Here is a 16,197-nt window from a genome sequence, read left to right on the forward strand (position 1 = left end):
TACTAAACACCAATCCTTATCACATAAAGACTAATCAACCAAACGTTTAGTAGGTGTTACACTAATTAGTTATAGAAAGAAGATAAATTAAAAAATAAACATTTTTTTAAAAAAAATTCCAAAATAAATTTTTAGAAAATTTTAATTCTAAAATAAAAATCTCTATATTCGAATCTTATGTTGGCAATTAAAATTTTGGTAAGCTTATTTTGGAAATGTTTTAAGAAAAAGTGTATTTAGTTCAATTTTTTTGAGAAAGTGGATGTAAAAAGAAAATCTCATAAGTTAATTAATGTTCAGAAATTTGAATTAGCATTAATTATTAATAATTCACAGAAAATTATCAATAAAAACTTAACCTTTAATTTGTTGATGTGAGTTGTGCTGAAAATAAATTTAAAATATTGTTTATTATTAAATAAATTTGTCCATTATGTATATTTGTTAAAAATAAACCAATTATTTTTTAAATCATCTTCAAATCTTCTTTGGTAAGTCAAGTAATTAAAAATAAATATAATTGTTTTATTTTCATCAATTATATAAATTACAAATGCGTTTATTTAAAAATAAATAATAGTTAAGTTTAATTTCAGTAGATTGAGAAGATTGAATAAAGATAGGTGAGTTGATTTTTGAATTTAACTAAATTATGTGTATTTTGTCTTTTCTATAGAAGTATATGAGAAATTTTCGTAATACAATATTAAAAGAGAAATAATAAATATATAGGTTAAGATAATCATGGCTTGGTACGATGGATAAAGACTTTCTCTTTTATTCTTGTAACAAAGATTTATTTATTACCACTCATAAAAAAGATTAATATTCTCTTTCGCATTGTTTGTAGAGATTCTTCAAACTTACACCGATCAAAAATAAAAAAATAAATATATTAGAAGTGTAACAAGCAAAAAAATTTACGAAAAGTAAAACTTTTGTATTATAAGGCGGATTGATTCTTATTCAAGCATCTTACTATATCTTTAAATAATTTGAAGATGTTGTGTTATACTTATACATCTTCTATCCTATAGAGTTTGTCACATATAAAATAAAAAAGCTTTTATTCTCTCCGTTTTTATGTGTTTTTCTCATACATAATTTATGAGCTTTAATGTTAAACTTTTCTTATGATTTATTCTCAATCTATATAAAAAGCATATTCATGTGGGATCTGAATAGATTCGTCTCAATATATATTTTCAAAATATCAACTTTGTAGAATTTGTAAAACTCACAATTAAAATTATTTAACTTTTTAATTTGCATTGAAATCTGCGCAAAAAGTAAATGAGAATAACAAATGAAAATAGATGGCGTATAAGGAAATTTTAATTGTAGTAATATCTATGAGACGGAGAAATAATATTTAGCATTCGATAGGCTTGATTTTCACACATTAAATTTATCATATTAAATTTCAAATGATAGCGCAATGTACACTATGCTGGCTTAAAATGATTACTTACAGTTTAAACGTGATATAACTTCTTATAGTCTTACAATAATCACTTATTTAGAGTGATAATAACTTATAATTTAAGCTATAAATTAGACAAATGATGTAATTATATAGATGGATCAGAGAATCTCCTCCTTCATGTGAAAAGGAAAAAAAAAAAAATTTGTCGTAAGAATCAAAATGTTATTATAAATCTAAAAAAAGTCTTCATCATACTATTTATTAAAGATGATGTATGTAATGACAAGTGGCAATTTAAAAGAAGCTTTGATAATTGAAAAATTCCTATAATGGTTAAATTTCGCTTATATGACGTTTAATTAAGCAAGTTGTCAATTTCTAAAAGAAAAAAAACTTAATTGATTACCATGTTTAAAAAACATTAATTGATTTCAATATAATATAATTAATCCTTCAATTAGTTAATTACCATATTTAATCTAATAATAATTTGATTTGCCATTAATATTTGCTTAAATTTAGAATATATACATATACATAAGTACTAATAATCATAGATATTAATAGTAATCATATAAGAATAAAGAAAAAAAAAAAGAATGATAATGAGAATATGTTATATTTCAATGAATAAATATAATGTCTTTATGATTAACAATACTTTCTCTGTTATTTTTTGTTTATCCATGTGAAGTTTTTTCAATTTTGAGAGAGAAATTAAATTTGATTTTTAAAGTATATATTTAAGACAAAATATATTTATGTGGGATCTTATTAGATTCGTCTTTATGCAAAGAATTTTAATATATAATGTTTACAACTTTTTATTATGCGTACTATGAAATATCGAGGCTTAAAATTTGCGTTGAAATACTTGAAAAAGTTAAGCGGACAAACACAAAGGAACGCAGAGAGTAACTCTTATTATCAACTAAAAATACTTGAATAATTTTTACAATAGTAGAAAATTATCAATGTAATGAGAATGATAAAATTTATGATCACACGAAAGAGATGTTTTAAATCAATTGAACTATTATTATTATTATTAAAAAAATCTTAATTGCTTTTTCGTTAAAATGAGTTATACTGTTATTTATACTTACTTCGTTGTTCACATTAATTTCTCTATCTTTTAAATATCATTTTAGTTTTGTAAAAATTATCACATATTAATGAAAAAATTAAACTTAATAAATATAATTTATAATTACACTTTTATTCTTAAATCATAATCTTTTATAAATTTTAAAACTCCGTGCATGAGTTTTTATAGTAGTGATTTAATATTAGAACAAATATATTACAAAGTAAAACAATCCAATAAAACAGTACTCAACACATGAAATAAAAGCAAATATCATTGCACTCTTGAATTGCCATTAGAATGAGATTGTAAGTGTTGTTGCTTTTCAAAATTAGTAGGCAATAATAAGTATATTTCAGTATCTCGCATAAGCAGAGATATAAATAATTTAGTGAAAAATCGAACACTAAATCAAACTAAATTGAATAACTAATTTGGTTTGACTATATTTTTAATTTGGTATGTTTGGACTGAATTTTAATCATAAGTCGGTATTTGGTTTGGACTCGGTCTAGGGTCCAACAAAACCAAAACCCGAAAAAAATCAAAATGTTAAAGGCATGTTATACCTTCTATTTGATTTGTTTGAATTTTTGCCCTTATTTTTTAGATTTTTGTTAAAAGTTTTTTACTCGTTCAAATTAAAAACCCTAAAGTTATTTATATCTATTTAGGAGCTTTAGAAAGAATAATTTTGAAACAATACATGCAAATTTGATTTTTGGTGCAAAATATACAAATCGGTGCAATTCGATTCAATTTGTATTTGTATTTAAAAAATTTGCTTCGGTTCAATTTGTTTTATAAATATTATGATTTGGATTTGGACTGAAAATATCAAAATCGAATTTTATTCGACTTGATTTTGATTTGTATCGAATCCAAATCAAAAACCAAACACCCCTACGTACAAGGCAGGGTCCTGGTGGGGGTTTTTTCTTTTTCCTGAAAGATACAGACAAATCATACCCGTTCCCCCAAAGAGGGAGTAAAGAGAGATGCACGCAGTCAAAAAAACCCCCAACTGATACCTACGCTCAATAGGAGTCGAACCCCAAACCTTCTGCTCCACATGCAGATACTCTATCTATTGAGCCATAAACGTTTTTAGTCATACCATAATTAGTCACAACATAATAATCATAATCATATTCATAATAAATACTAAAAAATGTAAAATGATAAATGGCAGCTCTTAAAAGTTCTGGCAAATGTTATTTTAAAAAACGCTAATTTAGTTGACATGGTATTATAATTTAAATTTGGCAACTCTAGAATTCTGTTTTTAAAAAATTGATTATAAAACAGCTGATAAAAATATAATGTAATGTTTCATGAAATCTTTGATTGAATCATAAATTAGTAATAGAACGTTTATTTTAGGAAAAAAGTAGATTGCAAATTTTAATAAGTATGATATTCTATTTTAGCAATTTTTATTTATTCTTAAAACATAATAAATAGTAAAGCAATAAATAAAAAATAATCTTGTACTGCGCGTGGATTATTTAATATTAATTTCGACAATTTAGCCTTTGAGTAGCAGTTTATAATTTTGAAATGGTTTACATAATCTTTTAAACGAAAATTTATTAAGATGTAAAACAATTAACAAACATCAATATTGCTTATTTAAAATGTGAATCATCATAATATATATTAAAAGAACTGTAAAATGACGATAAATTGCAACTCTCTTGAAAATTAAACTTGTAATAATAATATATACTTGACCATTGTTTTAATATTATTATTTTTATCAAAATGTTAATCATCATAACATATATTAATTGTCTTTTATCAAATTATTTTAATATTATTGTATTGAGTACTACATACTAATGTAAAAAAAATTGAGCTTGATAACAATTATATGGAGTATATACTTCATACTTGAACATTGTCTAAAATTGATATTTTCTAAAAATAATATTTTTATATTGGTAAATATTAAGAATTTCATGCATTCTACGGATTTCTACACTAATTTACAATACTAATCTATCATTCACATCTAAATAAAAGTTTAAACCGATTATAATTATTGTTGTAACCCATAATTCTATCATAGGAAAATATTTCAAATTTGCTTTCATAGCCACTTAATGTTAACTCCAATCAAATTTGATTGAACCTAAAACTTCTCAATTTTCAACCTAATCTCAAAATCTTACCAACTCAATTCAATCAAGATTTAATCAATCCAACTCTTTTTTCTATCCTTTCAGATCAGTATTTAAGACTTTTCTGTCCTTATTCTATGAGAATTAATTTTCAAATTTTAAACAAAAAAATATACATGTTATTTTTAAAAATATTATTAGATATAATAATAAACTGAAAAGACTAAAACAGTAATAAATGGAGAAAAAATACAACAAATCTGTTTTTTTGAATTAACAAATCTATAATTATGGATTATTTTGGCAGATTTAGTAATGATGTTTTTAGTTAATACTCCCTCCAATTCACTGAAAATAAAATATTACATTATCCAATACTCTCATTTAATGCTTAATATTATTTATCATACATAACGAAATATTATAAAAAATAGATAATAATAATAATAATCCTTGTATTAAGACATTGAAATAAATTAAACAAAATCTCACTTAAACATATTAAAAATAATAAGTAAATAGTATCAAAAAGTAAATGTTTCATTTTAAAATTTAACAAGGATAAAATCACAATCATGGCAACTATGTATTTTTATAAACTATAGCCTATACGGATGGAGTATATAAACCCAATTCTTAAACTTCGTCATGCTTTTCATTATATAGCTGCCTTTTTTAATAAAATTACTAAAATGTCTTTAAATTTATTTTTAATTATAAAATCAACCATTATTATTACTAAACTAAATTTATTAATAATTAAATTAAAATAAAAAATATTAATTTTAAAAAGAAATTAATTTTTTAAAATCAGAAAATAAACCTAATCACACGTTTTATGTTGAAATTTGATACATAATCATTCTTTTGGCCGAAACTTTTGATAAAAAAAATCACATTACTGTAATATTTGTGGCTTTAAAACCTAGACTTTAAGATCTTTCCAATGACATATTATATGCCCAATTCCCATAACCGAACGAGAAATGACGATCGTTTAAAGTTTGTTTGTGCTGAAATTTGATACATTTTCAATCTTTTGGGCATAACTTTATACACAAAAACTTTATTAATGCAAGGTTTGCGGCATTAGAAACTAGACTTCAAGAGTTTTTCAACGACATATTATATGTCCCATTCTGAAAATCGAGCGAAAAATGACGACCGTTTAAAGTTTGCAGTGATTTTTAACATTCAGTCACGTGCAACCGTACTGCGGTATGGTCGCGTTAAACGCACGACCTGACCGCGGTGGAGTCTCGCATTACTCGCTCGATTGTCAGAATTTGGCATATAATATGTCGTTGAAAAGCTCTTAAAGTCTAGTTTCTAATGGTTAAATCTTGCTTTAATACAATTTTTCTATAAAATTTATGCCCAAAAGATTAAACATGTATCAAATTTTAGCATAAACAAACTTTAAACGATCGTCATTTCTCATTCGGTTATCGAAATTGGGTATATAATATATCATTGAAAAGATCTTGAAGTTTAGGTTCTAATTCCTCAAACATTGCAATTATATGATTTTCCTATTTAAAGTTATAGCTAAAAGAGTGAACATGTATCAAATTTTAACACAATCATATTGATGCTCATTTTCGTTGGCCATTGTAATTCGATTTTTAATTTTAGCTTGTTTTGATTCAACAAGTGTTCGGAGAGAGTTGTTATAGAGATGTTAGAGATTCAAGGTTTGAAAAATAACCAGGGCAATTTTGAAAAAGATAAAATAAAAAGAGATATAAAAACTTGGTATGGAAGTGAGAAAGTTACCTTAAGTTGGCCGGGAAAACGTTGTTTCATCCGTTTCAGAGTAAATATTCCATTTTTGTAGATGGGTTCATCATAATTGTCTCAATTATATTTTGAGCAATGATTTTTAATAGAATATCTTTTTGTTGTGGTGCCCTATTTAATTTGTATATGTAGACACTTTTTATTGTGTTCCACTCGTTGATTTATACTTCTGAAAAATTTACTCTTAATAAATATTAAATGAGACATTTACCTGAATTATTGGAGGGAGTATTAACTATTTTAACCTTGATCATGGTTGCAAATTTGAGCTTTCCTATTTTGATGTCGTTTTGTTGCTTATTTGACGCAAATAACAATTAATGGAAAAGAGATTCTCCGTTATTAATGGAAAGGAGCTAACAGAGGATTTAAGTATTAGCTTGGTGATGAAGATGGTTTATAAGAAAGATAAAGAATGATGGTTATAGTAAGCAAGTAGGAAATGGTATTTTAAGTTGGGGGCAGTTTTGTAATTTAATGCTTCAATCAGTTGAAATTGATTGGGAACTAACTATGATTAATTGATTATCATTTATTAGTGAGTTGTCAACTTTCTTTGTTGTCCTCAACCCAACCTTGTCTGCTCAAAGATCAATCCAATCAATGACCCTATAAAAACTCCCTCTTAGTAGATTTGTTATATCTTTAAGTTTTCTAGTTTACTAAGTAAATTTCCGTTTAAAACATGAATGTTATAAATATTTATTGATATGAATGAGTAACGATATTATTTTATAAAATTAATTTATTTACAATATAAACTTAATTATTAAATATTTGTATTTATTATGATATTATCTGGAATATACGGACACGTCCTTAAACTGGCGTGTCCCGTGTCGGACACGGACACGCTAAAATTCGTGTCCGACACGCCAAAATTCGTGTCCGACACGCCAAATGAATTGTCCAATATTTTAATATTTTTCTGGACACGCGGACACGGTAAGGACATATGGTCTTGATATTAATGAATTATTACCACATTTATTATCATTATTTTCAATTTTATCATTATTTTTTCCTAATTTTTGCAACCCAGGAATGATTGAAACCAACCTTGAATCTCTATCTTCTTCAGAAAAAACAAAACTCAAATCCATAAACCCTTTAAGTTCTTCAAATTCAAGGTCAAATAAACTCTTACTTAATCCCTTCTTTTTTCTTCTTGATCTGTTGGTAATTTCTGGGTTTATTCCCTTTAATGGAGAAGAAATCAATTTTATTTTTATTTTTTCTGGGTTTTTTTCCATTTCTGATTTTGAATAATCTTCAAAATCTTCTGATATTTTCCCAGAAAAAATGGTTTGCAGTTTTAATGTTAGAAGAACAGAATTTGGGGAAGAATAAGAATCACTTAATTTTTGTGGGGAATTGAGGTAATTTTTTCTAGAAAAGAAATTTTAGTATGAATTGTTGGTAAAGCTGGGATTTCTAAATTTGATGTGGGTATTTTTGAAAATTATTTGGATTTGAATGGTTTTGTCTTGAATAAATTAAGGTGAAACCAATAAGAATCAAAGAGATTTAAGAAAGCTTCAACCTCCATTAATGGTGGAAAGCTATTTGGTGAATGGTGAGGAGTGGAGCAAGAAAAAGATTAGAAATATGCTGTTAAATGGGGTCTTAATGTATAATGGGATGCTTAATTAAGCAGAAATAAAAAGTTGAAATGTTGTTCTTGATTTTTTTGTACATCCTCTTTGAATATTTATTATTTGTTATTTGTTATTTGTTGATGTTAAATTTACAACGTGTTTGTAATTTGAATTTTGAAAAATTGAAATGTTGTTCTTGATTTTTTTGTTTATCCTCTTTGAATATTTGTTAATTGTTATTTGTTAATGTTAAATTGTTAATGTATTATTTGTTAATCTTGATTTTTAAATCTTTAATTGTGATTGTTTGAATTTGAAGAGTTCAATCATGTCTAATAGAGGGGCTAGTGGCTCTGATTCATGCAATGTTAGTGGTGATGCTACAAATGAAGAGGTTGATTTCGGTTCTTATCCTTTGTGGAAATATGTTGTTAAATACTCATGTTGTTTATTTGGTACTTATTTGCGTTTTATGTGAGTTTTATGTTTTTAAAGTGTTTATTTACATATATCAAATGAAAGATTGTAAAATTATCTTTAATTTGATATATTTATTATTGGTCTTCAATCTATTACGATTCTTTTTCTTCCATTTTAACATTTAAGAAGAAAGTTTAATTTTTAACAACTTAATTTATTTATTTTTTTAGTTTAATTATGAAGGGCCCCAATTTTAGAAATTTATGAAAAATAAACATGGTCTCGAAATTGTTTGCTCCGCCCCTGTTTATTCAATAAATCATCACATATAGCTATATTCAATCAACAAATATTACATGTTTTAATGAGTCAATTGTTTCCCTAAATATCAAGTCAAATGTCAAAAGTTTACTTGTCAATAATAGAAAAAAAGCAGGAAAATTTTTAATGACAGTGTGACATGTGTCTCAAATCGTTTCTTTATTAGTATATTTTATTTTTTATTGATGATTGATAGTAGATATATATTAAATAAAGGTAAAGGACACTCCCAGTATCCCGCACAAGGCAGGGTTCGGGTGGGGGTTTGTTTTATTCCTGAAAGATGCGGACAAATCATTCTTATTCCCCTAATGAGGGAGTAAAGGGAGATGCGCGCAGTCAAGAAACCCCCCACTGATACCTGCGCCTAGTAGGGGTTGAATCCCAAATCTTCTGCTCCACATCCAGATGCTCTATCCATCGAGCCATAAGCTCTAAAATGTATAATTGAAATGGAGAGGATAAGGGCAAATACAAAAATTTTTTATTAGTATATAAATATTCATTAGGTAATTTTATTAGATATTAAGGGTACTTTTATAATTACATAGCTCTAGGGTTAATGCGTTTTCTAGTGTTAATATTGTATAAATACTCTTTGAAAATTTATGAAAAGGCTAAAGGGTTATTTTCTATATGGTATCAGACTAGGTTTTTTTATTAAGATTCAAATAACCTCTCCTCCCAATTCCTTACATTTGTTTTATTAGATGAATGTGTTACTAAGCATAATTCAAAAATATATTTAATATATCTTCAAAATACATTGTAAATGTAAAACTCAAAATTTAATAAATAATCTAACATGTGCTTAAATTCAAATTTAAAAAAACTCAAAGATTCCGACGTCCCAATGACAAAAAGTAAATCCCAAACATCAAATTTTTATTCCTAGTCACAAAAGCCTATAAATTCATTTGTTATTTAATTACCCATTTCTTATTTGTCGCCACCAATTTCATTTTATCGCCACCCCCCCCCTTGAATGAAATTACGATTTTACCCCTGAAACTTAAAAAATTACGAAAATGCCACTAAGCTTATAATTTATATAAAAACACTTCAAATCCACTCAATAACACTTTCATCACTTCCATAAAATCAAATTCTTCACATAAAATTAAGCGGAGCTAAAACTTTGGAATCGAAATCGTCAACAAAAATTCGAGGTAAGTTTTTTTTAAATGAATCGAAGGAAAAAAAAAAAAAAAAAAAAAATTCGATTCGGCCCAGTCGCACAAAACGTGCGACTGTACAGTCGCACGTTTTGTGCGACTGGGCTGAAACCAAAATTTTTTTTTTTTTTTTTATTTTTTTTAAAATTTTTGAAAGAGTTCGTTGTTAGTTAATGTTATTTAGTAAATGTTGTAATAATATGTATTATGATAATGTTGTTGTAAGAAGTAGTTATTGATTTACGTATTCGAAAAAGAAAAAAAAAAAATAAATAAAACCGGTCGCACGAACCGGTCGCACAAAACGTGCGACTGTACAGTCGCACGTTTTGTGCGACCGGTTCGTGCGACCGGTTTTATTTATTTATTTTTTTTTTTTATTGTAATGAATTTGTTTAGTGTAATTAATTTATTAAATTTGAGTTGTTTAAATATTTATGAATATAATAATTGTTTAATTATTTGTAAATGTGAAATATTTTACGTGTTGCTTGTTTTTAATTTATTTGATTTTAAGTAATTTAAAATGTTGTCTTAATTTAAATTATGAAAATTCTAGTAAATGGCTGGAAATCAAGGTAAAGGAAAAGGGTTTTTTAGAGGTTTATTAAGCGGCAATAGATCTAGGCCTACTTTACTGAGAGGTGATCCCCATGAGAGGGGGGTTACGGGATCTGCAAGGCGAGCAAGGCAAGAACAAGCGGCCATACATAGTCAGGCCCAACGTTCAAGTACCCTAGAGCAAGTGCGTAGTCGCTTTGAGCGCCAAAGTAGCCTACATAGTCATACGGTCGGCTCAGGTGACGATGATACTGATTACGACGAGTCTCTTAGTCGGGAAGAGTCTCTTGGTCAGGATGAGTCTGCATGTCATCCTGTTGATTGGACGATCGTAAGAGGCCATGCTGTTAAGTTCAAGAGTAGAGGGCAGGGCTCGAGTGGCACTTCTGATCAGGCAGGAGTAAGCCAGGCTGAGGATGCGGCTCCACGGGGGAGGAGGCGATCGCAGTCCGCGGACACGGACTGGTTAATCACATCAGCCCAGCCCGGGGGCCCTGTTGATACTACTTTAATACCCAGCTACGGTGGGCACGTAGCAAAGGCTATATTTGAGGGATCGGAGCGCACCCCTCCGATTTTGGAATGTCGTGCTCGGAAGAAAACGTTGGATTCAATCATTAGACTTCAGGACATGTCTGATGAATTGTACAGAGTGTTACCTGGTACTCCCCTTGGTCGGCTGCCGTATATAATGCACCAGCACATCGACAGTGCTCTCATTACGGCATTTGTGGAAAGGTGGCAGCCTGACACGAACACCTTCCACATGCCGTGGGGGGAGATGACCATAATGTTGCACGACGTGCAACGCATCTTGGGAATTGGCATTGACGGTTCACTTCCCGTGCAACCGTCTGATAATGAATGGCAGCTTGGCCTGGCCGGCCTTTTTGGTATGCCATTGTCGGAGCTGCGTGCGAAGGGGCACTTCACAAGCGGCAGCATTAATGTTGGTGCACTGTTGCAGCTATGCCACCGTTCTCAGTCTATGGATACTCAACGTACCGCCTACTACATGGCTATAGTAGGTTCCACGTTGCTCGTGGATAAGACTAGAGTCGGGATGCGTCCTCACCCTGTTGTTACTGTTACCGCTGATGAGGCTGATATTGCTTGGGGTGCAGTGACGCTTGCTCACATGTATCGCCAACTGGGTATGGCGACAAGGACTGGGTGCAAGACTATTGCTGGTTGCCTGACACTGTTGCAGACATGGATTTACGAGTACTTCCCAGCCTTCCGCCCCCATCCGCGTCAAGCTGACATGCCGAACAAGACAAGGGCAGAGATGTGGTCCCCGCCGAAGCCAATCCGCGAGCTGAGCAGACTGATAGACTGTAGGAGCATACTGGATGCCATGACAGAGGCACAGGTTTTGTACATGACTTCAAACTTAATTGTTTAACTTGTCAAGGGCAGAGATGTTATGTTGATTATGTATTATATTCATTGTGAGCAGGTGGAGTGGACTCCGTACTTGACTTATGATAGGTCTTTATTGAACGAGCACCCACGTACCTCGTATATCGGTGGTATCACCTGTTTCGATATCGTGGAGGTCTATTTGCCTGAGAGGACAGTGAGGCAGCTCGGTTTTGCACAGGAGATTCCCCCGGCTCCGCTGAGACCTACCCAAGCTCTGCGACCAGCACAGGGCTCCTACTCAGTTACATTCGCTTCTTCCTGTATGTTTACGGAGATGTGGAGTAGGTTCCCTTACTGTGCCCGCGTAGTGGAGCAGGCACAGCGTCGCGCATCGGTTCCATCAGAGGCTGCCCCGGATTACGTGGACTGGTTTAGAGTGTCTTCCCACTGTTTTCTTATCCCAGGTGAAGGACCTGCTGCTGCGTTTGGTGCTGCTGATAACAGAGTCGAATATGTTAGTATTCCTAATTATATATTTTATTTTTATGTTTCATAACATGTATTGACTTTGCAATTGTCTGGTTTTACAGTTTGCTGCTGAATTTCCAACTCGACTTGCACCATTGCTCAGGATGCCAGCTATTGCTCAAATGACGCCTCGGGAAAGAGATGCTGCTGATATGTATTTAGAGGATCTTAGAGAGTTGTTTTCCGAATGGCAAGAGTGTAGAGGGCGCAGCCCCTTATAGACATTTACCTGTTTTGTAATGCATGAACAATTGTTGTATTTAATCTTTATGTATGAACAACTTTTTAATCGTTTGAACAATTGAATTATATATAAACACTATGGAGAATCTAAATTCACCGCGTCTCCAGCGGTGTTATTATGCTGTTGTCGTTGTATGTTGCACATTCTACTCCAAAGTGATATCCTATTACGATATTGTCTTTCTAAATCTGCACATGAATTGTTAGCTGCTCTCCAATTTTGTTGGACTGGCGGCACTGGAGATGAATCATCGTTCATTAAAAGCTGAACATAATGATTCCCGTTTACCCAAAGAATATGTATAAGTTTATTTACGCCATGCATTCCCCCTGTTCTTCTTAAAGGAAGCACTAAACAATTGTACATTGGATGACCATCCGCAGAGCCATAATACGCAATTGCTATGTTTAAAAATGTTGCTGCAGAATACAGTGTTGTCGCTTCCAACCAGTGATCGTACGGAGCAGGTCCTTTATTGTGGGCACCAACTCTGAATATAGCTTCCTCCACCGAATCTGCTGATAAATATAAGCGTGCATATTGTTCTCTATGCGTTTCCATTTCCAAACTCATTGCACGTCGTAACAGAGGCCATGCGGAAGAATAAATGGAATGTGATCTGGCCACGGAAAAAGTGAAAAATCACGACCTGCTGCACCATCTGAATAAGTAACAATATATCATTACGCCAATATTGATATAAAACATATAATATTAAATGAAAAGAAATAAGAGTACCTGATAAGTTGAAACTGAAGTTAATTCCAACTGACGATTGATGCGACCGGCTGCTTGATCTACCACTGGATCTCCCGCGTGATGATGATCTTGATCCGCGACCCCTTGAGGACGATCTACTGTACTCAAACGCACTTTTGTTTCTCCTCAAGGTTCTGCTTGTCATTGGTCTTCCTTTCCTCGGTGGACTTGCTTCGGGCTCAGGTATGTCGTGACCATCGGGGTGCAGCTCATGTTCAAGTACCTGAGAGACGCGTCGTAGTACTGAGGGGTCGGATTTTAAAACTTCATCCACCAACGATTGAAAGTACTCTTTATCATCGGCGTTTGCGTGCCGTACTTCTTCGTTCGCATCTTCTTCTGCATCTAAATACTTTAACGTTTTCCAAAACGGATGTATATCGTCCAAGTACAGAGCACCATTAGACCTGATAGACAAGTAACAGTAACACGCGCATGGTAATCCGTGGGTTTTTTGAATGACACAACCGCATTTTTCTAAAAGACAACTGCCCAGGGTTAGCATCCGGTTGTGCTCCATCATCAATAGTTCCAAGGCAAATATAGAAACATGACGATACAACGGTCGTAGAAAATTTAGTCGCGACGTTCTTGAAATGGAATTCTTAGATTCCTCAAGAGCTTGTCTTATTTTTGATTGTTGATTCATAATTTGTGCGTGCGCCCTTTTAAACAGCGTATCGAATGAGCTATTACCGCTACCCAAGTAGTACTTGAAGGAAGAGTGTTGACTTTCAACTCGACTGGTAGTCTGGTTACCCAAGTGCAAACAATCATTCGTCCACGCACGCACATATTTCTCTTTGTGAGGAATCCATGTTCCTGCCAAATATTGCACGACTCTCCGGTTCCTAGTCGACCAAGTGGACACAATCCCTTCCCATCTGTTTTCAAAATCGGCGATCGTCATACTGTTAACCAAGGGGTTCCATTTTGTTTGCCTGAATAACTGGCCCTGTTGATTTTTCTTGCCGCCACACAATTTATCGACCATGTTCTCCACGTCATTGCCAATATGCCATACGCATAATAGATGTCGTACATCTGCATTAAACATAAATTTAAAATTAATTCAGAAATATATAATACATAGATCGACGATAATTAATAATTAAAACATGTTTACCTGGAAAGACAGCATGAATAGCTGCAGACAAACCCTCATCCCGATCCGTTACGATTACATCCGGCGTCTGCACTGTCCCGTAAATATCCCTCAACCTCTCCAACACCCAAGAATAAGACACAGCCGCCTCATCTCGCATCAAACATAATGCAACCAAGAAATTATGATTCGTTGGCGTCATTCCAATGATTTCGCAAAGGGGCCACTTTTGCTTATTCGTTTTGTACGTTGTGTCTATCAACACAACATGGGGCCACGAACGTAGCATCTGGATAGAAGTTGGATTCGCAATCAATAATCTAGTCAACTGATCCTCACTATCCAAGTCCCTCCAAACTACATAATTATGCTCCGTGGCCATATACAGACAGTGTTGAAGAGGAGTCCTACCATCCATCTCTTCTCTCCTCATTGACTGTCTCTCATTGTAAATTTGATTCATACTAGCATAAAAACGAGGAAAATTTCTTCTAATTGAAGACATTATAAATGCTGGTTGCATGCCAGTTGCACTTAGATCTCGTATGTGCTGCCTGATATCCACAGTCATCCTATTTACTCTTATTTGACCATCTACGTACATGAAGAACGGATGGTTATGTATTCCTTTTTCACCAGGAAACACTCTAACCGTCCAAGGTCTTTCCTTTGGGTTACGACTAGTTCCTAAAATCATAAATTTACACCCACAACCCCTACTTTTGGAACCTGGTCGGGGAGCATTGTCTAAGTTATGCAAATCAACACTTCTTTTATCGTAACGGTGACATCTTAAGTACAGACTCACTCTAGAACGCCCTTCTTTTTTTTTATATGAAGCACGTGTAAATTGAAATCCAATTGTTAGTGCTATCTCATTAGCCCAAGTATGTAAATCATCTACAGAATCAAATTCTCTATCGGTAACAAATCTATCAGAATAATCTATATTATCTCCTAAATTTTCAAAGTCCTGCAAATAATAATTATAATAACATTATCATAATATATCAAAATAATATTAACTTAAAAAATAATTATTTCTACAAAATAATTATAATAAAATACCATTATTATAGCACAACAATAGATTAAAATAAATTAATTTAATTAAACAAAATAAATTTTATAATTCGAAGTTAAAAAAAAAAATAAATAGAAGTCGCACAAAATGTTTTGTGCGACTTCTATTTATTTTTTTTTTATTCAAATACAAAAAAAAAAAAAAAAAAAAAAAAAAAATTTGAAGCAGTCGCACGAACCAGTCGCACAAAACGTGCGACTCCCAGTCGCACGTTTTGTGCGACTGGTTTGTGCGACTACGTTCCTATTTTTTTTTTTTTTTTTTGCAAAAATCGAACCGATTAATTACTTACCGGATCGTTATCATGCACGTCTTGGTATGCCATTGATGTTCGATCTAGAGTACTAGCTTGTTTAACTTTACGTATTGTTTCTAGAGAGTTTTTAGAGAGAATGTATCGTGTTTGAATTCGAATATACTACCATAAAGCCTCTGAAAATTCAATATATATATAATTCCGATAATAATGTCATTAAGCGATAACAATGTTATTAAGTGCCATTTACATTTCTTAAACATTTTTTAACTTAAGTGGCATTTTTGTAATTTTTTTAAATCTAGGGGTAATATGGTAATTTTGTTAGAAGGGGGGGTGGCGATA

At 31.6% G+C, this 16,197-nt stretch overlaps 2 protein-coding genes across 2 annotated transcripts; one reads left to right on the forward strand and one right to left on the reverse strand.

Annotated features, from left to right (window-relative positions):
* Positions 1–9,793: 9,793 nt before the first annotated feature.
* LOC130797418 (protein MAIN-LIKE 1-like) lies at positions 9,794–12,725 on the forward strand. Its single transcript, XM_057659977.1, has 4 exons — positions 9,794–9,944; positions 10,510–11,883; positions 11,971–12,390; positions 12,467–12,725. Exons 2-4 carry the CDS (start codon positions 10,513–10,515, stop codon positions 12,623–12,625), a joined length of 1,950 nt encoding a protein of 649 aa, XP_057515960.1. The 5' UTR covers positions 9,794–9,944; positions 10,510–10,512; the 3' UTR covers positions 12,626–12,725.
* Positions 12,726–13,217: 492 nt separating this feature from the next.
* On the reverse strand, positions 13,218–15,930 carry LOC130798857 (protein FAR-RED IMPAIRED RESPONSE 1-like). The gene is made up of 4 exons (XM_057661955.1): positions 15,889–15,930; positions 14,534–15,485; positions 13,387–14,451; positions 13,218–13,309 (listed from the first exon to the last, which is right to left on the reverse strand). Exons 1-4 carry the CDS (start codon positions 15,919–15,921, stop codon positions 13,218–13,220), a joined length of 2,142 nt encoding a protein of 713 aa, XP_057517938.1. The 5' UTR covers positions 15,922–15,930.
* Positions 15,931–16,197: the final 267 nt, after the last annotated feature.

Source organism: Amaranthus tricolor, chromosome 13, assembly GCF_026212465.1.
Source record: "Amaranthus tricolor cultivar Red isolate AtriRed21 chromosome 13, ASM2621246v1, whole genome shotgun sequence".
Lineage (NCBI taxonomy): Eukaryota > Viridiplantae > Streptophyta > Magnoliopsida > Caryophyllales > Amaranthaceae > Amaranthus > Amaranthus tricolor.

Bases quoted from the DNA above. Each gene is read 5' to 3' on its own strand.
- LOC130797418 (XM_057659977.1), top strand. From the start codon at position 10,513: ATGGCTGGAAATCAAGGTAAAGGAAAAGGGTTTTTTAGAGGTTTATTA. The intron at 11,884-11,970 runs GTTTTGTACATG...CATTGTGAGCAG, and splicing joins ATGCCATGACAGAGGCACAG to GTGGAGTGGACTCCGTACTT. The intron at 12,391-12,466 runs GTTAGTATTCCT...CTGGTTTTACAG, and splicing joins CTGATAACAGAGTCGAATAT to TTTGCTGCTGAATTTCCAAC.
- LOC130798857 (XM_057661955.1), bottom strand. From the start codon at position 15,921: ATGGCATACCAAGACGTGCATGATAACGATCCG. The intron at 15,486-15,888 runs GTAAGTAATTAA...TATTATTTGCAG, and splicing joins ACGTGCATGATAACGATCCG to GACTTTGAAAATTTAGGAGA. The intron at 13,310-13,386 runs GTACTCTTATTT...TTACTTATTCAG, and splicing joins CTTCAGTTTCAACTTATCAG to ATGGTGCAGCAGGTCGTGAT.